General features: G+C 42.1%; 2 protein-coding genes across 9 annotated transcripts in view; one reads left to right on the top strand and one right to left on the bottom strand.

Moving 5' to 3' along the window:
* The first annotated feature begins 6,582 nt into the window (after window positions 1-6,582).
* Window positions 6,583-14,418, top strand: LOC121362684 (aldo-keto reductase family 1 member B10-like). 2 transcript variants are annotated; one of them, XM_041484378.1, is made up of 10 exons: window positions 6,583-6,725; window positions 7,403-7,570; window positions 8,600-8,716; window positions 9,380-9,457; window positions 9,918-10,040; window positions 11,270-11,376; window positions 11,574-11,655; window positions 12,606-12,689; window positions 13,492-13,574; window positions 13,921-14,418. In XM_041484378.1, the coding sequence occupies exons 1-10, from the start codon at window positions 6,657-6,659 to the stop codon at window positions 13,961-13,963; spliced, it is 954 nt and encodes a 317-aa protein (XP_041340312.1). In that variant the 5' UTR covers window positions 6,583-6,656; the 3' UTR covers window positions 13,964-14,418. The 2 variants fall into 2 exon arrangements, with proteins under 2 accessions (XP_041340312.1, XP_041340313.1); XM_041484379.1 differs by lacking the exon at window positions 6,583-6,725 and adding an exon at window positions 7,104-7,287.
* Window positions 14,419-15,026: 608 nt separating this feature from the next.
* Window positions 15,027-25,673, bottom strand: part of CALD1 (caldesmon 1) — a 171,555-nt gene continuing 160,908 nt past the window's right edge. For 5 of the 7 annotated variants that reach the window (XM_041484372.1, XM_041484370.1, XM_041484376.1 and 2 more), the window contains 7 exons: window positions 23,239-23,282; window positions 23,062-23,140; window positions 21,626-21,754; window positions 20,572-20,667; window positions 18,078-18,158; window positions 17,813-17,846; window positions 15,027-16,715 (listed from right to left, as the gene is read on the bottom strand). In XM_041484372.1, coding sequence (XP_041340306.1) covers window positions 16,684-16,715; window positions 17,813-17,846; window positions 18,078-18,158; window positions 20,572-20,667; window positions 21,626-21,754; window positions 23,062-23,140; window positions 23,239-23,282 — 495 coding nt within the window. In that variant the 3' untranslated portion in view covers window positions 15,027-16,683. The remainder of the gene's footprint in view (window positions 16,716-17,812; window positions 17,847-18,077; window positions 18,159-20,571; window positions 20,668-21,625; window positions 21,755-23,061; window positions 23,141-23,238; window positions 23,283-25,673) is intronic. The other 2 variants (XM_041484374.1, XM_041484377.1) reach the window with 1 other exon arrangement.

The raw sequence follows: 25,673 nt of genomic DNA, 5'->3' as shown, positions 1-25,673 counted from the left end.
GGTTGGAACGTATCTCCAGCTAAAGAAATAGTTTCAAGATTATGCCAAAATTGAAGGATGAATGGCAGTGTAACCTGCCCACAATTAGGGAAAGGTGGGGCCTGACATCTTCATTCTTTTATAACAGCAGACAGTTTTTCAAGCTTTCTTATAATTGTAACAGTAAAAAGGAGAAAAATAAAACACTTTTTTTTTTCTTTTTATTTAAAACATGATTAAGTTGGCTGTTTTTCCTAAAGGTATTTAAAAGGTGCACTCTGTGTCACAGGATTGTTAGCATAGTCTAACTTTGCTGATAATTTGATTTTCTGAACAGCAGTAAATAAAATTGTCACTTCACCTGCCCTGAACTGGTTTGAGCACATGGTTGTCTTCTCTTGCCAAAGTTACAAAATTCCATTTGGAAACTGATCTGCAGCCACTTACAGAACCCCTCCTCTTCACCCCTATGCACCAACCATACTGAAAACTCTGCTGTAAGATACAAATAGATATGTGAGGAAAAAAAAATCGAACTCTGAGTGTAGCAGTGTAATAAAAACAAACAACTCTGTTTACATAAATGTGGTTACTCGCCATTTCTGCATGTGTGAGTCAGCACAGGCAGCTGGGACAGCCACAAGCTCAGAACTAAAACACACAGAGAACATTAATTTCTGTCACTTCACCCAGCAGGGGATGCCCGAAGCAGCACCTGGGCAGAGGGACAAGACAAAAAGACAGAAAGGCAAAAGACAAAAGGGGAAAATGCAGAAAGGTAAACTGCAGAAAGGCAAAAGGCAGAAAGACAAAGGCACTGTTAAACTCTGTCCATGCTGGAGGACCACTGGCCTGCTGTTCACACAGGTTTATCAAGAGTTATTCCCACTGCAGGGTCACCTGAGCATTTTTACAATCTCCAGTCTTCTGCTTTTAGCTCACCCCTCCCAACATGAATATACCTCCTTCTTGTCACAAGAGCACCTATTTCAATAAGGCCATTAAATAAAAGGCTGACAATTCTCTTGTAGCAGCAATGCCAACACTGAGCCATCATCCATCCCATTTAAAAATCGACCATTCCCAGTTAGTAAATGTAAATATCTTCTCAGGGAGCCTGTTGGATGCCACCCTGGTGTATCTGTGAGTTCACATTCACAAACAAGGGCCTCTATCAACACTTCAGAGTGCAGAGAACTGGGCTGCTGCCAGACCAGTACATTTCCTCATCCATCACACCCTTCCTACACTGTCCTGGTGAGCAGCCACCCCCGCTTCCTTTGTATGGCTAATCTCAGGTGATCTGAGTTGTCAGCGTTCTTATCTGGATCAAAGGTGTTATCTCCGCTCTTTTCAAAAAACTGCAGTGGAAGAGATCCAAGATTCAGAGTTTGGGGAAAGGCCCTAGAATAAAGGAACAAGCAGCAATCAGACTGTACAGCTGGTGAACTGGAGAAAGCCCTTACAGGATTTAACTCAAGGCTCTTCTGAACACAGTTAAAGTGTCTGCTTATGGAGGTGGCAAATGAATGTCTTAGGCTGCTTAAAGGCATTAGTGAAAGCAGGTTTTAACATAAATTTGTAAAGATGTAATTTAACAGAGTTCAGTGGCAGGACTGACTCCATCACTTACCACACAGGTGAAGCATACAAAGGAAAATTGCATTAGAACCAGTTCAGAATAATTCACATGGAAACCAGAGATGCAAAAAAGAAGAGGTGCAAAGGGTAATGCTGCAAAAGGTAAGGTGAAAAAGGGTTTAACAGTACTTAGTCATTGACTAATTTAATATTTATAAAGTGATTAAATAGGATTTATTGCAATTACTAGAATGACCTAGTTACAGATTCAAGATAGCACCATTGCTATTGTACTGGAGAGGGTATTTGAATTAATTCACAGAGATACCTATATCTATCTGTACAAAGCTACCTGTTAAAAATTCCCCTTGAGTGCAGTGGAATACTCACATTTGATGCCTTTGCATCTCTCAGTGGGTGGAGGAATGGAGTTATCAGCCCAAGCTCTGTCATCAGCTTTTGGCAACAGCCCTCCAAGGATCACAAACTTGAGGGCTCATGAGCTCTGAGAGAATTCCCGCTCACAGCGAGGTGCTGGCATAGCCCACTGTGGTCCAGGAGAGCTCAAAAGGCCTCACTTAGGACCTCACAGGAATTCCAAAGGTTGTAGAGCAACCCCAGGGAGAGGGGAGCAAGTGCACCACCATACTGGAGAAACAGGACATAGCTCGGGATTCGGTGGACACAGCCCTGGTGATTCTTTCCAAGGAATTTCTAACCCTGCTCTCAAAGTTTTGGTGAAAAATTTCACTTCAGTGTTACTAAAATTGGTGTCTTGCAACCACTCCAAAGGCAGCTGTTGCAGGGAGATGATCTCAGTAAGTACTGAAAGTCCACAGCTTGCTGATAAATTTGGGTACTGTCCATTGCACTCACCAAGGGGGGAACCAATCAAAGCATTCTGCAAATGTTCCTCACACAAAAACTTTCTTCACTGCTGATGTACCACTTCCTACTGACATTGTCAGATCCATGAGCATGATGTTGTGCAAATAAGACTGATAGAATTGTCCCAGTGAGAGCAGAACTCTCCTGCTCTAAGTCACTGGGGCTTGTTTAGTTTTTTTTAGAGACAGGCTGAGAGCATTCACAAACACACTGAAGACTGTGATAGGGTATAGCACAAAAGGGCAAAATTTGGGTGCCAAAGGCATCCTTGTAGGATGGTCCCCTGCAAAATGGTCATCTCCTGCACAGTGCCAGCTACACCTTGCACAGCAGTGCCACTTTCACCCTGCCCACACCCACAGGCTGCAGTTTGGGGGGGCACAGGGCTGGGTGCCCTGGGGGGGCTGCCCGGGGCATGACAGGGAAGTGACTCAGTCAAAGCACTTGATTAATTAATTAAGGGATTAACTCCTCCCTCCTTTTAGGAGAGACTGAGAGAGCTGAGGATCCTTAGCCTGGAGAGCAGAAAGTTCAAGGGGAGGTCTTGTCAATGAATATAAACACCTGAAGGGAAGGAGCAAAGAGGACAGAGCCAGGCTCTTTTCAGTGCTGCCCAGAGCCAGGACGAGAGTCAATGGGTACAAAGTGAGACAGAGGAAGGTCCCTCTACCATTACAAAACACTTGTCCACTCCAAAGGTGACTGAGCATTGGCACAGTTTGCCCAGAGATGTTGTGGTGTCTCCATCTGGACACAACTCTGAGCAGCCTGATTTCCCTGCTTGAGCAGGGAAGAGGTTCAAGATGAGTTCTAGAGGTCCCTTCCCATTTCAGCATTCTGTGGCTCTGTGCTGTCTCAACCTTCACCCACTGCATATCCTGAAAAGATGCCTAGTATGCTTCCTTTAGACTCACAGGGGGAAAAAAAAAAAACCACATTTTTACTGAAATGTAAATAGCAATGCTTACCTTCTTAACAGTTAAAAAAAAATCACATTTGTTGTTTCAGTATTGTTGCGATGAATACATTACCACTTTTTGTTACATTACCATGTTTTGTCAGCTATGCAGGAGTACACACTTGTGACAGGCTCCTTAGCATTAGTTCAGGAAAATAATGCAAATTGTTTCCCCAGGGAACCCTATCAGCCAGGTTGGGACTTTCTGCCTAAAAACTTTCATCTGTAACAGCTGGACCTGATGGTCTTGGAGATTTTTTCCAATCTTTCTATGATTCAGTCTAGACAAAACACTCCCATTGGACTGCCCACATGAGAGATTTGCAGTTTTTGCCTTTCAGCAGAATCACGAATGAGCACCACTGCTCTCTAGAAAAATCACTCCCAAGGAGGGACATCTCTGAATCCGACACTAGTACATTTCCAGTCAGGTGGTAGCGACCCATGGGCATGATTAACAAGGTTGTGGACAAGTCACCACCTGAACCTGCAGGCTCTGACTCATTAAAGATCGTGGCAGGGTGCCCCAGGGAGATGCCAGGCTCTGCCGAAAGTGAAATCACCGTGACTCAGCTCAAAAGTTCTGGTGAACGGGTCCCAGCCACCACCCATACTGCATCCAGCAAATAATAGCAGTTGGAAAATAATTAAAGCCTTTTAAACCCTCATAAAATCAGGTTTTATGTGGCTTTGAATGATGAGTTGCCTTCCTCGATGCAGATAAAGAAATCAGAACAAAAATGCTGGAACAGAAAAGCCTGTACACGTAACAGAGTCTTTCCAGCAATTCTCCTCTGCCAGCCCGTGCTGCGGCTGAGTTGCCAAAATCTCTCCCTGCTCCTCCCTGGCCTGCAGGAAGTTCACTCCAAAACCATTAATGTCTTCAAATAAAGATTTATAGGGAGGAAAATTGTTGATGCCTCTGTTAAACAAATGGGTAAAAAAAAAAAAAAGGCAATTATGTGGGGTTTATACCTTCCACACCAAGATTTATTGCAATTAAAGCAATAAATAGCAATTAATAGCTCGATCTCAGCATTTCCTAGGCTAATCTGTACCTAATATTAATCAGTTCCTATTGCTGTAGCACCCAAGTGCCTTTAATAAAAAATTAAGTAATATGGATATGACATAGGTTTAGTATAAAATCTTTTCAATGCAATTGGAGATTAGTGTAAGAAGAATAGTGTGGTCCTTTCTGGCCTTAAAAACAATGTACCATTACTAAATTTATAAAATCTCAACAGACTTTTCTCTTTTCTTTCCTTTTTTTTTTTTTAATATCTTTCTTTTCCATCAGATTCATCACATCTCTCACAGTAGCTTTGCCTTTTTCTTGTTTTGGGTGGGGTTGTATGATCTGTGTGTTTTTTCATGTTTGTTTTCAATAGAAGACACCTCCTCTTGCTGCTCTAGTTTGACCATACTGGAATTATCAGCCACTTTGAAAAATTTGATTCCCTGCTTCTCTGTCTCTACTTCATATCAGTTTGGGTTTTTTTTTTCCATTCTGGAATGTGTGATGACATCCCAGGCAACAAAAGATGACAATAAAGCTTGGTTAAGCCAATGGCTTAGAAACCAGGCCAGGGAAACCAGAAAGAGATTTTATTTATATTTAAACTCAGAACATGCATTTGCTAGCCAGCTAAAAATACTGTCCCTTAAAAGCAGTTTAAATAATGAAAATGCACAAAAATTTTAACAAATCACATCCAACAACACAGTTAGTGGCTCAATAATTCATGGTTGTTCTATATTTTGGTAGGCAAACATTAAAATCTAAGTATAAAATATTTAATTCTCACTTACAGCATACAAGTCACAAGACGACACCAGTGGATCTTCCACAGCATTTAAATTGGTGGTCAGGGATCAGCAGGGAGCAAGTAGGAGTTTATAGCAATATAAGGAAAAGGAAAAAAGTAGACTCAAGCAGCAAAGCATCCCTGCTGTGACACTTAAACACAAAGTGTCTGTGACATGTGAGATGCCTAAGGTAGGGTGTTGAACTTACATCACCTTCATGGTGTGAAGCATCTTTTCTTCCAGAGAGCTGCCAGCCAAGCAGCCCTGTCCCTCCAGGCTCTGCCTCCTGATTTCTGAGCCACTGCACTCATACAGAGTCTCCTGCCACCTTTAAATATCACTTTTTGTGGAAGAGGTTTTACAGCGACTTCCGTGAGCCAGAGAGAAGTTTGATTAGAGGATCCATGTTTACCCCTGGAAGAATTTTCCAACAAATTCGTTGACACAGAAACCAAGAAAGAAGGAAATAAGAGAAAGCTGCAACTGCCTGTTCCAATAATCACTTTGTTTGTCTCTCGTGACCAGTGAGTAAAGTGTAAACTTCTGAGTTTTGTAAGAATGTATAAAAAGCACGCATGTTATAATAAAAACAAGTTTGAACCTTCTGAAAATGGAGTGTTGCTTTGTATTGTGACTGTCTCAACTATGACAACTTCTTACCCTATGCAAAAAGCAAGGGGGTGAATGGACTAAAGCACCCCATGTTGACAAGCTGTAATCACAAATCCCTTGTGCAGCATCTGACACTCTACCAGTGCTGGGTGAAATTTTAGTTGGGTGAAATTTTAACTGGGAGTCAGGGAAGAGATTCCTTCACACACACTGATGGTCCAGCAGGGAGCCCAGCCCTCTACAAAGACAGGGAATGCAGAAATGAGATAAAAGGTAAGGCCACGTTCCCTTTTAATGAATTCCTCTCTGAACAACAGGCGAGCCTAATATTTTTGAGGAAAAATATGAAAAATTCAGTCCATTTGCCACCACTGGAGAAAATCCTCCAATGGGCACCCATTGCCTCGGGCAGAAATTCTCCTGGCAGCCAACAGGCTCTGTCAGCTGCGGTACCATAGAGCAATTAGGGTTGGAAAAGACTCCAAAGTCATCGAGTCCAGCCGGTCCCCACCACATCAGCCACCAACCCACGTCCCCGGGTGCCACATCCATGCATCCATCCATGCACCTTTTGAGAGCTTCCAGGGGAGGCGATCCCGCCCCAGCACAGCAGAACGCGTGCAAAGCCCCAGGCTGGCTGCCGATACATCGGCTCTGGCTTTGCTGAGGCATTTCCAGCGAAGATCAGCTCGATCAGCACCGAGCGCTCCCGGCTGACGGGCATCCCGTGTGTGTGACGGGGCGGGGAGGAGACGGGCCGGCCCCCAGCCTTATAGCGGCCCCGGGCAGCGGGCTCCGAGCGACGGACGGACCGACGGACACCGGCAGCATGGCCATCCCCTGCGTGGAGCTCAGCAACAAGATGAAGATACCCGCCCTGGGGCTGGGCACCTGGCAGGTACCGGAGCAGGAGGAAGGCGGGCAGGGACGGTGGGGATCCGGGGGGAGATGCCGAGATGAGAAATAGAGTTGAAAACAAGGAAATAGAGAAGGAAGAGCCCCCTCTAATAGCAGGATCCCTGCCCTGCGTGGGCAGGATGGCGGCCGCTTGTGTAACCGGGCGGGATGCCAGGAGCGGGGGGGCGCCGGGAGCAACAGGCAAGGGGGAAAAGGCAAAAAAAAATATAAATTAGGGGCTGGAGAAGGTGGAAGGAGGCACAGAATAAAAGAGGGGAAGCGAAAGAAAGCGACCAAAAAGAGCGAGCAGCGGGTCGCAGCGCCGGGATGGGGTCGCGGTCTGGGGGGTCTGGGTACCCCGCCCTGGAGAGGAGGATTTGGGGAAGGTGATGTGGCGAAACTGCTTGGGCAACGCAGGGAGCAAAGAGGGGAAATGACAGTGGAGATTGCGCTGCTGGCAGTGTCAGAGGTCTTGCAGAAACAAACTCCTTTCTGCTGCGTGCGCGTTGCCTGCAGAAACGCCGCTCTGCCTGGAAACTCCGCCGGCTTTCAATCAAACGCAGGTGATGAGCAAACTCCAGGAGCAGCTGGAAAAGGGGACTGTGAGGAGCTGTCACAGCACTGTGACCTGCCAGGGGGACATGGCAGAGCTCATGGTTGGCTTCTATTTGCTTTCAGGCTCCTCCGGGAAAGGTGGAAGAGGTGGTGAAGTTTGCCATCGATGCCGGCTACCGCCACTTCGACTGTGCCTACTTCTACCAGAATGAAAATGAAATAGGGAACGCAGTCCAGCAGAAGATCAAGGAGGGAGCTGTGAAGCGGGAGGACCTGTTCATTGTCACTAAGGTACAAGGGTGCAAGATTATTGGGGCATTTAGCTTTTCTTGCAGAGAAACCCTTGTTGTAGCTGTAAAGTAACATAGGGACCTACTCCCTTCTCTGACATTCGCTTCGTGGTTTTCTTGTTGTGTCTTAAAAGTCCCATCCTGTATTTGCAATTTGGACTCGGCTTTATCAGGAACTGCTGACAACTTAGGAAACATATCACAGCTATTAGATTAATTATTATTAATCTAATAATTTCCTGACATCGATTAAGTCAGTTATACCGGATGTTCAATTGGACATACCCAAGATAAAGGGGGGAAAAAAAAAAAAAAAGGCAAGAGAGTTGTCTGGATTCATCAGTGCTAAGCAAGATATTTGAAAACTCTGTCATGTACAAATAGTAATCCTGAAAGGGAACAGAAATCAAAGCATTTTATAGGTGTTTTCTTCATTCCTTATCTCATCCTCTTATCCCAGATGTGCTCCTTAACAAAAAGCAGCTAATAAATTTGGGGGTTTTCACCAGCAAAACCAGAAAACTTTGAGATTAACTAAGATTTCCCACATTAAACTTTGTTTTTTTTAAAGAACATGGTTTCTTTTAATAATACTTGTTCTTCTATTTAAACACCTTGAATTTTGATTTCAAAAATGAAGTAAAATTGACAACCATTCTCCATGTGGACAGTGAAAAGGAACAGAAAGAAGGTATCTATGGCTCAGTAAGGCTCAATAGTCAAAATTTAGGCTAAAAAAAATAAAATTGTAACACTAACAGCTTTGCTGTGTCAGATGCACTTGCCAGATTGTTACATTTGTACCTGAGAATACCTTCTCATAAGTGGGAATCCTGACTCCACCTTCATGACTGTTGGCTTTGTGGTATGTTTGTCCTGCCCTAACAGTGAAATATTACCTCCTCATCTTCAGCATGTACTGACTTCAGTGGGGAGTTTTCCTCCCAGACCTCCCAGTGAGAAGCTTCTGTCCCCTGGCCTGCCCTGTGGGAGCTGTGAAGTGACAGTGGGGCTTGTTCTCTTCCCACAGCTGTGGAACACGTTCCATGAGAAGCCCCTGGTTAAGGTAGGACTCAAGAAGAGCCTTGCTGCACTCCAGCTGGACTACCTGGACCTCTACCTCATGCATTTCCCCATGGGATTCAAGGTAGTCCTGCTCTCCACACCTTTCCTCCTTACAACACACTGCATCCTCTCAGCTTTGCTGTGGCCATCTTCATCACACAGCTGGGATATGGGGTTCATTTGGCTCTTCTTCATCCCTGTGGCAGCAAGAATTTGTCACTAAAGCAATGGTGTGTTTTAGCACAAGGGTCTGGCTTTTCATGCCTTTTGGAAGGAGATGTAGGTGTGAGACCCCTGGGTCTTCTGGGCACCAGCACAGGATGGTGGTTACAGCATGGACATCTAGGTTTTTGGGGATGTTGGCTTGGCCTGAAGTAACCAGCAGTGAAAAATGAAGCATAGCACAGAAGGAATGTGTTTCTTCCCCCAGTCTACATCTGTACAAAATACATAAGAAACTAGAATAAAGGGGCCGTGGAGTGTCAGTTCCCTCCTCTCCAGGTCTGCTAAAGTTACATAATTATTACTAATCCCCACACTCTTTGCATGCAAGGACTGATTTTGCTAAATATGGCCCTCATCCAAAAGAGAATACTAATGGACAAGCATCATTTTTAGTTATGCAAGATGTTTAAACAACCTGCTAACTTGCTGCCTGCAAATGCAGTCCAAAGTGCTGGCACACTGTAGGAAATTCAACATTTAAAAAAAAAAAATCTGTGTATTATCTGCCTTGATTTGACAGGCTGGTGAAGAGCTGCATCCTCTGGATGACAAGGGTCACAGTATTCCCAGTGACACAGATTTTCTGGACACGTGGGAGGTAAGCCAATAGCTGCTCTTCAGAGAAAGTATCAGCTCTAAAGATGGAGCAGAGATCTGTGTGCAAAATGAAATTGAGGGATATGTTGGGGTATGAAGGACAGCCACACAAAATTGTATTTCAGACTGTTTGTATCTCTTGTTTTGGGGAGCAAGAAGGGGTTGGTTTTAGTAAGGCTAAAGGGAAGGAATCTACCAGCACTGTAGTTACTGTTTCTAAAATATTTGGATACACACAATGGTAGGACCAACCCTTCAGGTTAATCTAGGTGTGGCTGTTAATTTACTGGGTGTTCATACAGTTAGGATTCTATTTTCTTTCATGAACTGAGATACTTTTATGTAATCTAATCTAGCCTGAGTTGTTTGTTCATTTGCCACAAGCTTGAGAGAAATAAAATAACGTAGTTTGACAGTAATACCACCAACTCACACCCACCTTGGTTGTCCTTACTCATTAGGCCATGGAGGAGCTGGTGGATGCTGGCCTGGTAAAAGCCATTGGTGTGTCCAACTTTAACCATGAGCAGATTGAAAGAATCTTGAACAAGCCAGGACTGAAGCACAAGCCTGTAATGAACCAGGTGAGAATTTTGTTCCCCCTCCTCAGCTAACCTTGCAGTCTGGAATCATAGAATAGATGAAGATTGGAATCATAGAAGGGATGAGGAATCCATACTTTAAGGATTGTCTAGATTCCCTTTCCATGAGGCTGGAACCTTCCACTTAAGAAGCATTCCTAAATATATTTAGAATGTGTGTGTGTATATATATAACCAGAGTATACCTAAATTCATATAACATACAATATAGATGTTCTATATAAATAATATATTATATATATTTAGAGTAATCTTAAATATATTCAGCAAAATCCCCACTGGGAGTTTCTGCACCAGCATGGGACTATACAGGGATGCACAGCATTTACTCGTTTTTTAACATAAAATAAACCACTCAGTTTCATTATAGAAAGGAGGTTGAAGAGTACAATTACATAACAAATTCTCACCACATACCTCATGAATGTAATCACAGGACAGCAGCAGCTTGGGGACCTTCTGATTTTCTTCCACATGCAACTTTTTGCACGCAGCCAAGGGTGCTGAATGCCCACCTCTTCCAGATGGGGAGTATCCAGGGAAATCCCCACACTAGCTCAGGTGAAAGTTAACTACTGCACATGTTTTTCATGTCACCATGCCTGGTAGAGAAGCTCCAGTGTTCAGAGACAGCTGGGTATGTGCACAGGGCCATGTGAAGAGCACAGACACAGCCCTGTGCTCATGCCATGGCTTGTGGCAGCTGAGCAGCATCCCCATGGAGCTCCTGTTGCTTTCAGGATGTCTTACCCAAACATCTACTTGCAACATCAGCTTGCTTCCTTAGGTCAGCTCAGATCCTCTCCCCAAGCTCCTTCAGGAATGAAAGAGGCTCCTTGAGGCAAGGAGAGGGTGGGTGCATCAGAGCAGAAAATGAACTTGAGGCATTCTGAGCTGCCCCTCTGATGATGCAATCCTGCCCTGCAGTAGTCCAGGAAGGCTCATTTCCCACATTCCACACAGATAACACTTCCACTCTTCTCATCTATTTTTTGTTTTCTGTGGGTAATATGTAGCATGAGAAAGCTCTGTTCTCTGCTAGGCCTCTAGATACTGCTGTGACATTTACAACTTTTTCATAAAATAGATCTGAATCATGACACTGGAAGTCAAGTCTTCACATTTTCTTTGACGCAAGAGGATTTAAAATGTAATGCTCTGCAGCTCAGAGAAGTCTGCCTCTTTTATCAGCCATCTTTCTGTGCCTGCAGGTGGAATGTCATCCATACCTGACCCAGGAGAAGCTGGTCAAGTACTGCAAATCCAAAGGGCTGGCTGTGACTGCATACAGCCCCCTGGGCTCTCCTAACCGCCCATGGTAAGAGAGCATTGCAGCCTTTCTGCACACAAAACACTGCAGTTGAACTAGAACGATTATTTATTACTATTATTAGTGGTAAATGATACAGTTAAAATGAGAAGTTCTGTTGTCTTGATGCAGATGATGTCACATGATGTACGGCTCCTACAGGGAAGCCATCACCTTTCTGCTACCACCATCTCTTTTTTTAACAGGGCTAAGCCAGGGGAACCCACACTGATGGATGACCCCAAGATTAAAGACATTGCAGCTAGACATAATAAAAGCCCTGCCCAGGTAAGTTGCCAGAGCAAACCATTCCTCCTCCTCAGATGTCTTACAGGCCAGTCCTAGCAGATGTTACTTTCTCTACAGATACATTATAATGGGGCTGAACTTGACTCTTCATTCTGCCCAAGTTCTTAACAGCATTCATAAAAATTATCAGCTATTTTCAAGGAGGTCTTGAGTACCAAGTTTTGGGTTGGATTGATCAGCAATGGTACATGCTTACCTCAGGTGTTCACCTTCCTAAATTGCTATTCCTTCTTCCAGCTAAGTTATTTTTCAGAAGAGTCCTGTAATTTGGAGACATATTTGATTGCCTCCAATCTGCTTGTGCTCACAAAGAATTATTGAAAGCTGCTTGATTATTTTTTTTTCCTCTATTACTTCATTAGTCACACAAATTAGTGGTTGCCTGGGGTGTGCAGAACCTGCACTCCAAACAAAGCCACATGTTCACGTGCAATCAGAGACAATCATATTTTAAGACAGGAGAGCAGGATGAAAACATTGTATGCAACAGTTGGGGTTTTTGCGGGGTGGGAACTTTTAAATTCTGTAAATACATTTTTCCTTTGATGGACTTCCAAAAGTTTAACCTTCCTGAGTACTTACCTGTGAGCCCAAAATAATCTGTAGTGTTATTATGCTCATGGAGTCTGAGCACTCACGTAATACAAGCCAGAGCATCATCATTTTTTTTTTCCTTACAACAAAAACAAAACAAATCCTGCAAAAGCCACAATGTAGAAACAACATAGGCTTGAAAAAAATTAGGGTTTGCCAGTCTTCTGTCAAATACACGAGCGAATTCTGGCATATCAAACTCCTGTGTGCAAAGTGGTAATCTTCCCAAAAGTGAAAAATAAGTTGTAGAATAAAAGAAAAAAAAAATCCACAAAATGTGTTTGAATAGATTTCCTGGGACCTCAGTGTTCATGCTCCTCCTTGTTCTTTCCTAGGTCCTGATCCGCTTTCTGCTCCAAAGAGGCATCATTGTCATTCCCAAGTCTGACAAGCCACACCGTGTTGAGGAGAACATGAAGGTGAAGTTCCCTTGGGAAATGCTGCTGCCCGGTTTTGTGCAGGATGGGCACCCACACCCACAGCCCCTCTGTGTTTCCAAGCAGCACCTAAGGCACTGGAAGCAGGGTACAGAGATTTGAAAATCTGGGGAGAAGCATTTTGTGCCTGCTAGGAGAGAAATGGTTACACCAGGGCTGAGCTCTGCTGCTGCAGAAAGGGAGCCCCAGGTTTGGACTTGCCCTTGGGGAAAAGGTTAATAAGTCCTTAGGGTGTAAAGGAACAAGCTGAGAACAAACACCAGACCTGTTAGTTTGTCTCACTGAGAGGCTGTGGCTCCCCTTGGCAGTGAAGTTCAGCTGGATGTTTGCTCATAAGGTGTGGCACCTTATACAATACCCTGTATTGCTTTCAGTCCACGGTGGGAGGGTTTGGAGTTATTTTTCCTATGAAGCCCTAGCAAGAACTCTTCAGATGATCAACTGTGAGGCAGCTATTTGCAGCTGATACCCAGTAGCCCTCTCTCGTAGCAGAAAATTTACCTCCAGTTCCAGTATTTGTGACACATCCTGAGCACCTAAAATCTCTGTGAGCGTTACAACACAAAGGGCAGTGGTGTTGGGATTCAGCCGCCCAGAAATTTAAGATCTTGATCTGAACAGCACCTCAGAAACAAAACTTTCTTAATCACTTCAAGGGTTCTTATTTGCCTGAGAATGAAGAGGATTGCTTAACTGTGCTTAATGCATTCCTACCTCAAGTCCTAAGTGCATGAAGCACACTTAGGAAATAACTACTCATTTTTTTTTCCTCTTTTCCTGCTAGGTGTTTGACTTTGAACTGTCCGAAAAGGAGATGGATGTCATCCTCAGCTTTAACAGGAACTGGAGGGCAGTTCCAGTGATCCAGTGCGTTCCTTATTATCCTTACTATCCATTCGTCCTCTTTCTGTCTGTATTTTCACACACCCCAACTTGAAAACACACATGACCCAAACCAAAACTTTAAACTTGAATGAGGCATGTCCTGGATCTTCAGGAGAGAGGTTCATTTGGAGTTTCCCTCCAGCATATTGCTGTTCCAGGGCCTTTCTCCAGGCCTGTGTTCAGCTCAATGACAGCTGCAGAACCTGAGTACCCTGGCAGTAGGGGAGGGGGGCTGCAACAGGGAAATGCTGCTCAGGATACTTTCTGCACTGCTTGAATAACAAGACCTTTCTCTTTCTCTTGAATAACAAGGTCTTTCTCTTTTCAGAGCTGTCAACCACAAGGACTACCCGTTCAAAGCAGAGTATTAAACGCAGGACCTCCATTTAACTCCTACCAGATTAGATGTGCTCTGCAGCTCGATCTTAATTTCTTCTTCTGTACTTGATAATCATTATGAGCAGTTATTTTTTCCTGTTTTAAGAAGGACACCACTAACTGATATAAGAATGCAGCAATAAGGGTGGGGTTTTTGTAAAGATGCTTAGCAGAAATCTGTTTTTTATTAGTAGTAAAAAGACAATGTCTTTTCCTTTCCTTTTTATCTGGTCTTTCTTAATTAGAGACATGCTTAAAAAAAAAAAAAGCCAAACAGGGACTTACATGGAGTATTTTATATATTACTTCCAGTGTAGTCAGTCATACTGGCTCATGAGTCACTGTCAAAGAATGCTCTAATTACATTGCTTTTTATATATTTGTGATTTTCATTGTGTGTTTCTAATGCTTTAAAATTTTATATGAATAAAGTTTATTAACCACAAAAGTTGATCAGTGTAGTCCTTAAATGGTTTTATATAGTGGGGTTTTACAAATTTTAATACAGATAGAAATAAGTTTCTATAATTTCTGTACAAGGACAGGACATACAGATCACTTTGTGGCTTATTCTTCAAAACAGGATTTAGCTCTAGCTAGGACCTAAAGAACAAAGCTGTAACTTCCTCTGAACACCTAGAAACTGAACTCCTGTGTGATTTGTGGGGAAAGTCGAAGGCAGCATCATGGCAGGGATAACTCACAGTAAAACCCAGCCAGCTGAACATAGGGACTGGGAGTCTCAAACATAAACTTAGATTTTTGCAGCTCTGCTGGCAGCACCCAGAATATTACACTCAGACACGGGCTGGTTTTATCTAAGGAAAGCATGGGAAAAACTTCTTCAAAATCACCAAAGCAAACCCTGGGACAGCCTCACAGTTAATTGCTCTAAAATATTTTCAGACAGATTTTGCTAGGCCAAAGCCAAGCGGGTTTGTGGAATCAGGAGGGACATCCTTAGGGGTTCTTCACTTTATTTCTCAGGGACTTAGCACAATTCCTATCCCACTTACAACAACTGCTCCATTCCTGCTCATTAACAAACGGGGCTGCTGCTGGAAATATTCCATTTATTGCAGATGCAGTTCCAGAATACATTGTTTGAACAAATTGTTTTTATTGCAGCTATCAGATGTACTTGAAAGACTCAGAGGAGCGCTTACAAAACCCCCAAACAAAAACCACGACAACCCACAGACAATGTCAGGCACAGCTTCAGCCCCTGCAGACAACTTTGAGCATCTCTGCATGTAAACAAGATGTCTCAGCCAAGAAGGGGAGCCCAGCTTTGGGCTGGAATAGAACCTTTAGGAAGAAGCCAGATGCTGTAAGACATGGAAGTGGTGATAAGGGAGGTCCTGGGGGTTCTGGTGCTCAACAAAGCTGTCAACAACGTGCTCGGGGCTGCTTGAGTTGCTCAGTTTATGCCACCCATACACTGTAGGATGTAAATGCCAAACTGCAGGGCACGTAAATCCAAACCAAGCTGACGTCTCAAAGCCATGTGTTTACTATATACAAATGAAAACATCTGTAAATAAGATATTCAGGGGAGAGAGGTAAAAAGAAGCATCGCAAAGACAGAGATTTACTTCATTTTTGGTGGACCTGGTGTAGGGCACTGATGGATGGCAAGATTTAGTGTACAGTCATTTGAAACAAGCTCCAACTCTGTTTACATTTTTTTCTTTTTAATTATGGTAGTTTTATATAAATTAAACTACAACGTTTTATACAAGTGACCTATTTTTGACCCTCTATACCCTTACCTTTTCCTCTTTTAAAAACTATACTTTCTTTTTAATTACCCATTACTGGGCAACTGACATTTAAATTTTTTTTTATACTTATCTCACCATACCTCTAATGACAATTATGAAATCTTACTATAGAAAAGTGTGTGATTTTGTCTTTATTTTTTTTAAGCTGTGATATTGGCTAATTATGTATGTTTATTGCTAAATATAATACTCTAGCACATATTAAAGCATTCTACCATTAGTAGTGCCTTTAGGCTAAACTTTGTAAAGCTATGTGTGTATATATATTCTAGATTGCATTCAATTACTAGTCACTAACAACAAAAAGAAATATCAGTACCGCTGTCAGCTAACATAATCATCCAAATTTAGGTATTAACTTAAACTAGAATGGAAAAATTGATACTTAAAAAAAAGTATAAAACAAAAAAAAAAAAATTAAAACACGTTATTGATGCAGTATTTCTCATGACATGGGCAACTTACAGAAAATATTACATTGTCTACTAAAGATATTTCTTCCATGCCTTAGTCTAAAGTGCAGAAAGAAAAAGACTTCTGTATTACAAAAGTAACCATTGGTTTTATAGGTTTACTGCACACCTTTCCCAAGCAACTTCACTTTACATGTGTTTTGGGTTGACCTCTAATGCCAGCTGAAATCACTGTTCAGATACATATTTATGACTTTCAGTAGGAGAGTCTATATATTTCACAGCATGGGTTTCTTTAGGAATAAAGGCTCTTGTGCAAAGGCAGTACTATTCTGATGAATGTCTAGACTGATTATTAAATACAGTGCTAATATACATGGTTTTAACTGGGATAATGCAAAAAAAAAAAAAAAAGACATTTTGGTAAATAAACATAAATATAAAAAGAACAATTTAGCACTTTTTCCTTATTTTTTTTTCCCCCAAACTGATTGGTCCAGCGTCTTTAGAGGCCTTCTATGGTTCTTTCTCAAATTGTCTCAAACCTGCTGAGAAAGAGACAGATTAAATATGGCTTGAAGCAGCCCAAACACATCTCTAGAACAGAAAAGGCACAGCCCTCTAGGTCAACACGTAAGAAGGCAGCACACGAGCTGGGTGCTGCTCTGCTCCTCTACTGGGGGTGCTCTGAGGGGGTCCCCAGGAGGACAAAAATCAGGATTTCATTCCCTGAGGAGAGGCTCAGCAGTGTCCAAACCCCTCTGCTGGGACTGCTGCTGTGGGTGGAGAGCACCTTCCGTGGGAGCATGGTGCACTAACCCTGAGCCAGCCCAAAAACCCCTCTCCTGACACTTGGGTTTGAAAAAGGACAAGAGGAGCAAAACAATTCTGCTTTGCACAGCTCTCAACCAAAAAGGAAAGTTCACAGGCATAACATACATCTGGATTTACACAAAACCACTAAAAATGTGTGGGCACACATTCAAGTGTAGAAAACCAAGAATTTTTCTCTATTTGACCATTTCACTCTCAGCAAAGAATTGGTGATGTTGAAAAGCATCCTTAAAGCTCTTAAACTGATCAATGAACTTCCATTCTTCCCCACTGGTTCTTAGCCAAACAATTAGTTTAATTTGCTTTATTTGGAGTGTGTTAGGTTAAAATAAAAATAAAAAGCTAAGAGGGCTATTTTGCTGATTTCTTTCTGTAAAACTAGGTCGTGTTTCACCAACCAGTGGTTTCAAAATGACAATAGCAAAACTATTTTTGCCTTGAAAAGACACCAATGCACAGCTCCAGCAAAAGCAGCTTCTCAACCATTCATGTTTCAATGATATTTTAATGGAGTTTTGGAAAGGCAAAGGCAAGAAGGGGTTTCTGCATCAACGTGAACAGCTGCAGAATTTTAATACACAGGTACACCTATTCAAAAATGTAGCAATGTTTCTGTATAATTATAGGTATTACAATGTTTGCATTGTATTATTATATGTACATCATCAAATGGTGTATGTATTATTTTATTAAATATGCATATAACAGTGCATGTTAACATTAAATGCATAGCATGATTATATTATAAATATGTAATAATATATATTAAATTATAGAAAAAGGTGCAATATATGATTATGGCATTACTTACCATTAGTCTCTGATTTTTTCCCCGTAGCTGATACCTGTTTGAAAAAGCAACAACACATAATTAAAATCCCATATAGGAGAAAATTGCTATTTATAACAGGGAAAAAAAAATATCAACAGATGTTCACACATAACACAGCTCTGACAAACAGGAAAATAAAAGTGGTACACTACTTTCTGAACCTCATTGTGCTTTCTTTTATAGATAAAAAGGTGGGTTAGTAACAGAATATTATCCTCTAAACTCTGCCCAGAAGTGTTCTTACCTTAGAAGCAGCAGCTGGCTTCTCCACTGACTGCTTCTCCCAGAGATTACGTTTGCCAGATACATCTCCTGGTCTTAAATCCTGCATTTTTAATGTCAGAGAACAGAAACCAACATGAGTTCAGGTTTATTTTCACTTGTTAAAGAAAAAGTTAGAATGCAACTTCTTCACAAGAGAAGTTGAGGAACATCCACCAGCAGTAAATATTAAATTTTCTATCAGTTATAAAAAATTATATTTCACAAAATAACTCGACACATATCCATGTTTTAAGACAAAAGCCAATCCTGTTGCATCAATTTCATATGGCACAGACTGGTCTTAACTCAGTATGTTCAACTTAGGAAGTGTAGTGAAAAGTTACTGCACCCTCGGATTTTTACAAAAAAAAAAAAAAACAAAAAAAAAACAATTTTTGCAGAAAAAAATCCTGACATTTTTTCAGGGGAAGTATTTCTGCTAGGAAGGAATTCAAAAGTAGCTTTTCTTGGTTATTTTAGATCAAAATAAAAATATTTTATTTAAAAGAATATGTAAAAAACAGAGTTGGAGTTTTCATACAACAGAAGAGCAGATCCTGCTCTACATCCTTAAATACAGATTTCAGCACTTCTCACTGTAGTCCTTCATACCATTTAAATTTCCATTGCATCCTTTGCAACCTTAGGATGTGTCAATCACTAACTTGAAAGAAAAAAAAAATCCAAAAAAAAAACCCCACCTACCCAAAAAAAACCAACCAAAACAAACCAGATGAGGTAAAGTAATTAAAGAATAGTAGAAATCTCTGAAAACGAGTGTATTATTGAGACTTTAATCAAAACTCCATAAAAATGTCAATTAGCTTCTTGGGGAAAAGGAGGGCTGCAAGTGAAAATGGCATCTGCTGGGCAGCTGGATTGATATCCACCTCTGTGCTTGGCAAACAAGAGACTCAAACAATTTTGGACATAAGTTCTCTCCTTTTCAGGAAGAATTCAATTTTGTACTGGCCATCTGTAGGGAGGTAAGTTTTCTGCAAGTGAGAATTTCTGCCTGTGAAATGCTCAGTGATGAATGGAATTGAGATTCCTGCAAGGGGTATTTGCACCCAGCAGAGACCCTCTAGAACTGATCATAATTTGCAGCCATGCAGCGTTGCTGATGATTAAAACTTGAAGCCAATTCTGCTCTTTAAAAAGGCAGTTCAGAAGCAACAGAGGAAGGAAGAAAGCAATTTTGACCTTATCACAAAGCCATTTGCAGGGGACATCATCACAAATTCATTTCCATAATCCTGAAATTACTTGGGATCTGTGACTTCAGTTCACTGTAAAACTGAAACCTTCGCTGTGTCCTGAATTCAATATTCTCCCAAAACCCACAGAAATTTTGATGGTCACAAAAACTTTGAACATTTCTTTACTTTGGTGGAATGTGATGTGGGTGAGAAGTTATTTGCTTAAATAAGAAATTCTAGGCTTCCCTTTGATTTATCATGACAAAAAAAAAATCACACATTATAGACATATATAAGACTTCATAGTCAATTATCAACATGTTTACCTGACCAACTTAGCAAAGAGACCCCCAAAGAAGAAGAATAGGAGGAGGGCACGTTCCTTCAAGCAGAGACATTGAAAGAAGAAAGAACAATCTATTGAGAAAGAGGGAAATTAAGACATAGATAGAAACAGCTGGCTGAGGGAAAAACAAGAGATTAGTTTTACATTGTCTAAAAGATGCAACTTAAAAGAAAAGAAAGAAAAATCTGGTGGCAGATTCTGTAGTGGACAGTGCTGCAAATTTCAAACTCCTCTTTAGGACAAACAGGAGTGTGAAATGAGAAAGTGTTTTTCACTTTTTATAAAAGGCAGGTGAACTGGCAGAAAAACACTGCACAAGGATACAGGAAGAAACCAGTTCTTTACCAAATTCTGAAGTTGAATCATTAACATCACAAACAGTTTTCCAATGTGGATATTTAGGTCCCTCATCCTTACCCTTCCCCACCCCACAGTTACCTCTTCCTGCTGCTTCCCACATTCCCAGTTTATTACCTCAACAGCATTTTCTGCTCTGATCCTTGCTGAACTAATGGGCAGGCTAAAGGCACTTCATTAGGAGTTACATTTAGGCTCATAAAGACCTAAATTATTTCAGCTGTGTTTTAAAACATACTTGGTAGATTTTTACAGGGCAAGAGCCAAACTCCAAGTGTCTGTAAGTGTGCAGTCTGGGCTCTGTGGCTGGTCATTTCTAAATTAATGGTATGCCTTTCACAGGTGGTAAATTAAAGCCATCCTCTACCAGAGAAGTGCTCCTGTGAGCTTTAAGGTGAGGACTGCCCTGTTTCCTCTCCCCATTTTCTGACCACAAGGAGTCAGCAGCCAGAGGGCTGTGAGCTGCCAAGAGGACACAAGGCAGAGTTCCTCCAAAGGCTGGTGGAAGAAGCACCCCCTGCCCCAGGAGAGAGCCCACCTACTGAAGAGATGGCTGTTCCAAGTTTACTTACAGAAGGTTTTGGAGCAGGGGATTTGTTGCCCTCGGGGGTCTTGGTCAACCACTCGTTGATACGACTGGAGACACCAACCTTCAGTCCAGCAGTTTCCTGCAAAATGATAAAATACAACCAGAAGACTTTCAGAATGGCTTTTGCTCTGTTTGCCATGGCTTAGATTTAAAAGCAAAGCCAAGCCTCACTTGGTCCTCACTGAGCCTATGGCTTGCTCAGAGACATCCTGTGTGCCCTGAAGGTTTTGTCCCTGTGAATTACACAGTGCTGCTGCCCTCTAGTTTTCAAAAATTATACACATGGACTGACAAAAACATCGCCACTTTACTGCCACCCCAGCAATAAATGTCAGACATAATCATGCTGTTTCTACCACAAGCCCAAACTCCAAAAATCTTCAGCTTAATAGAAGAGACATCAGTTCAAATCTACTTTTTTTTCTCTTGTTAAACTACTTTTTTTTCAAAAGAGGTACACAATAGAGAAGTGGCCTAAAATTTAAAACATTAAATCTTTAAAAGGCTAGAACAAATTAGTAAAATTTAATTGCTATCTGTAACAACCCACTTCAATACATGGCTCATCTTTTTGCCTATGATAAATGCCCAGCAACTCGCATCAATTTATAGAAAGAAAATGTTGCCTTAAGGATTTACAGAGAAAAGACAAAAGTCTCAGAAATACTTCTATGAAATATCTAAAAAATATCATCACTATCCTGCCTATTCAAAGCTCTTCTGCTCTCCAAAAGAATTTTGCCCTACTCAAAGAATTTCTTTGTACTCTGCTTGAATGACCCAGATGTATTTTTCTAAGATATCTGATGTGGCTCTGGAATGTCTCATAACTGAGCTCAGTAGGTCACTAAATTCTTCCATTACACTCAATATTGCAGCCACAATATCTTGTGGCTTTCTGAGGCCTTCAGGATCCTTTGGGATATTCTTCACCAGTGATGCCAACAGGAACAGGCAGGCTTACTCCCAGGAACACGGATGCAAGGCCAGGTCCTGAGCACAATTCTTTATAATCACTAGGATAATTAAACACATACTTTATTTGGTGTTCCTGTCCCAGAAGGTGATGAGAAAACATTCCCTTTCTCCCACATGCTCTTGATATTGCGGACGCCCTCGGCTGGAACGTGAAGGTCGGAAGCTTTAGGTCTTGAAGCCTTTGTGCCCTGGGGAAAAATTTGGGGCCAGTTGGTGTTTGGCACTGAGAGCTGGATTTGCAGGGTGGTTTGACTCTGGGGAATGCAGCATTCCTGTGTGGCTCTAGCAATGATCATGCAAAGATGAGAAGGAGCACCCAGCTCAAGAGGTGCCACTGAGACTCTCTCCCCTTCTCCATTTGCAGTTACACCCTTGGTACAACCAGCTGTGAAACTGGCACTCCCCTATTTTTGTATTTATTACCTTTCTAACACCCATGGAAAGCCTTAGCTCTGCACACAATTCCTCCAAGAGTTTAAAATCTTTGCTTATGCCTGGCTCTGAAAGCCTGATCTAGGGGAGTCCCTTTGCAGAGGCAGGGGGAAAGGCTGTTCTGTCCTTCAGCATCAGACTGCTCCATCTGCCCCAGACAACTGAACCTCAGCATTCCAGGGGTAAATCTCAGCAATTGCATTATGCTTGAAACAAAGTGTTCTTTTGAAGAGTGGAGAATTGAGTGGGAGTTTTTGGATGATTTTTTGGGCCAAATGTGTCTTTTGCATGGTTACTAAAACCACTGGCCAAATTCATCCTCTCTTCTTTTCAAAATTCTTGCACATTTTACATATCATAGATTGGATAAGAATAGGAACCTGTATGAGTGATGCTTTGCCTCTAATTGCAAAGCAAGGCAGATTTGGCAACTTGTGGACAAATCAGAAACTCAGCAAAGGAAATTTCAAGTCAGATGGCAGCTGGATACAGTGGCATCAATTTCCTATTTTACCTTGGACTAATGGACAGAAAAAGCCCTCAGTTCTGGCTCTTAGGCACAGCTGTCAAAATCACCTGGGGTCAAGTTCTGCATTTTAAAGTGATTTTGATTTCCCTTTTGTCACTGCTTCACTAGCTCTCTGCAGAGTGTGTCTTTGCCAAGGAATTTCACTGTGGGGTGGCAGCCAGCAGCACAGAGCTCTCCTAAATAAGCTGCTAGGTCAGCTCTGCTCAGGGTGACCATCAGCTCTGTGCTGACAGGTCTCTCATCAGCCAAGCAGAGGATGTGACTGTCACTCAAGGTGCTTTGAACCCTCCAAAGCTACTGCCAGCTCACAAAACGGTAAAGTGCAGCATGAAAGGGAAGACCCAAATCTGAGGTTTTGTTTAGATGCATCTCTAGATGTTGGTTACAGATGTGCCTCAAGCACTTTGTTCTTGAAGTCACATTAAAGAAGAGTTTGTGATCAAAAAACCCTGCAATTCTTGAACAGCAAAACAAAGGCTGATTAAAGGCCCCAAAGCCATTAGTAACTAGATCCATTTACTGGAATTAACTTACCCCAATTGCACTAGTGTATTGCTCAAGTTTACTGTCAATCTTTGAGACAACTGCTGTTGTCTGGGTGGGCTTCATTCCACTGTAGGAAGTAGGGGAAAAAAAGAAAAAAGCAAGAATTATTATTCCCTCCACTTAAACACTGCTGTTTGAACTGAACTTACTGTTTCTTTGCTTTACCTCTTTTGAGCAGATTTGTTCAAAAATTCTGTCCGCTCCTCTATCTAGAAAAGAGAGGAACAAAAGCTTTAAGTTTAAAGTTAATCAAGAGTCAGCCTGTGCATGGCCAGCCTGAAATGTCATTTTAAATGTCAAAAAAGTCAATCTGAAAAAGATGCATTCCAACAGAAATTTCACAGACACACACAAAGGTTTTATAGACAGGAGCCTGTTATGCTGCAGATTCATAAAAGTGGATATATTTTCTGCATGAATGTTTGCATCCTACACATTTCTTCAGTGCCTCATACGTAACAAGAGAATAAATGAACAACACAGAAAGAAGAAAAGGGGCGAAGTCTAACTCAAGGAAGGGATTGATAGGCACAAAAACCTATGTCATCCTCACATCTCCCACACAAGAGCAAGTATGTGTCTCTTGAGAGAGACAGCAAATTTAATAAAGTTTTTCTGAGCTGAGAGATCAGACTAGGCCAGGTTTGGAGCTCAGCCACAAAGCCTCCCTTACACACGTCTTTGGAGGACACGATCAATTTAAATTTGAGCTCCAAAAACCCCACCAGTGTAAACCCTGCTCATGTTCAGGCAGTGTCACTGCTGAATCAGTATCTACCAGCTGTTATTATACGAGCTGTATGTGACATTTCATCATTATTTTCTACTCTGTAAATAGGAAAATATTGTGACATCTCGAGGAAGACTCATGAAATTCTCATATGGCTTCTGTCAAATCTCTCTGATTTGAGATACTCAATACTTAAATACTTTGGAAACAAAAAACTCCATCCCTGAATAAAGTTTTAAAACATTTCCCTTTTGGGGGTCTGGAGATGGGGAGTATGTGCACCTATTTGTATTCAGGGTCAAGAAATATTTTCATCAAACTAAATACTAAATACTTCCATCAAACTTGCATCTAAAATGCAAGTCTTATCAACATTGCATCGTTCCACTTCTCATGCCAGGCTCCACAGTTTCACTTAGAAGTAAAATACATGCAAGCAGCTCCAGGGGATTGAAATGATTAATAATTAGCCTGGCTGGATTCCTGGGGATTCCCCAGTCTCTGCAGGGGCTCTCCATTTTCAATTTACTTTAACCGTGACTGCTCTGGCATTCATGCCTTTAAAACAAGGCAACGACAGCCATTCCTTTAAATGGTTCTCTTCAGTGCCTTCAGCATCCAAGGCTTTCCCAGGACACCAAGTCCCACAGCAATCCCATCAAAGGGCATGCACAGTTTATTTCTCAAGCCCTTGCAAGCAGGCAGTTCACTCGAGTGCAGAATTTGCCAAAGGAGCTCACTGGAGCAGCTCCAGCTACCACCCAGCCAGCTCAAAGGCACCTCAGAAGCTCTAAAACATACATACAATTTACAGAGTCATTTCCATCGCCAGCTTTAGCTGCCAAAACACGAGCTAAAAGCAGTCCTGAGTGCAAAGATGGGCTTTGCCAGGACAAATCCCCTGTTTCAGTGGAAGGATGTCACAAGGTGGCAGCAAAAGACCGGCAGGAGCAGGAGCCCTGCACGCCCACAGGGAAAGGGTACAGCTCTCCCCCAGAGGGGGTTCAGCTGGCAATGCCACAAAACCAGCAGTAAATGGTTCAAAAGTGACCAAACAGACCAGGGATGGCCACTTGAAACACATCACCTCACTTCTCCAATGGTACAGTAGAAGTTTCCCCCAGTGCTGATTTCTGGGTCACAACCAGCAATGCAGCAAAATGATGAGTTATTCCAACAAGAGCCTCCAGCTTATTCCCAGATAAACATCAGTGAAAACCCTGGTGGGCAGCAAGGACAAACCATATGGACTCTCTCAAAGAACCAGGACCAAAGGCAACCGCCTAATAATTAATTTACAGGATCTTCACACTCTTTTTACGTGCAGGCAGGAGAGATGCTTCTGCACAGCAGGAAAAGCAGGCTCGAGTGGGCACTGATGGAAGACGTGGGAGGGAAGAGGAACATTTTTCTTGTGGTTATAGTAAAAAGGCAAAAGTGGGGTCATTCTTTACCCACCGGTAACAGAGATTCTCAAAGCACCAGCTGTGGAATCAGGAAAAAGTCAGGGGCTGTTCAGAAGAGGAAAATGGAAAAGCAAAACCAGAAAATAAAGAGGAAAGAGTTAGGAAGAAACCCACAGCGCTGAGCAAGGCCCTCTGGCTAGGGAAGAGGGTGCATTGCATGGAGGGATAAAATACCTTCTGCACATTTATGTGAGGATTTATTCTAGAATAAATCCTCAAAAGACAGCAGAAGCAGACATTGAATACACCCAGAGCAAACAAACCTGTACACACATGTATTCAACATAGAAGTCAAACACGTTTAGACTGCACAGCAACACCTAAAGGTCATTTACCCACTGCACATCACACAAACTCCATGCAAAGAATTTAAAACGTACGGCACATACAGTGAACAGTATGAC

The sequence above is a fragment of the Pyrgilauda ruficollis genome, unplaced genomic scaffold (genome assembly GCF_017590135.1).
Source record: "Pyrgilauda ruficollis isolate IOZ18807 unplaced genomic scaffold, ASM1759013v1 scaffold66, whole genome shotgun sequence".
Lineage (NCBI taxonomy): Eukaryota > Metazoa > Chordata > Aves > Passeriformes > Passeridae > Pyrgilauda > Pyrgilauda ruficollis.
The sequence above is the reverse complement of the archived record's forward strand: the minus strand, read 5'-3'. Positions and strand labels throughout refer to the sequence as shown.

Bases quoted from the DNA above. Each gene is read 5' to 3' on its own strand.
- LOC121362684 (XM_041484378.1), top strand. From the start codon at position 6,657: ATGGCCATCCCCTGCGTGGAGCTCAGCAACAAGATGAAGATACCCGCC. The intron at 6,726-7,402 runs GTACCGGAGCAG...ATTTGCTTTCAG, and splicing joins TGGGGCTGGGCACCTGGCAG to GCTCCTCCGGGAAAGGTGGA. The intron at 11,656-12,605 runs GTAAGTTGCCAG...GTTCTTTCCTAG, and splicing joins ATAATAAAAGCCCTGCCCAG to GTCCTGATCCGCTTTCTGCT.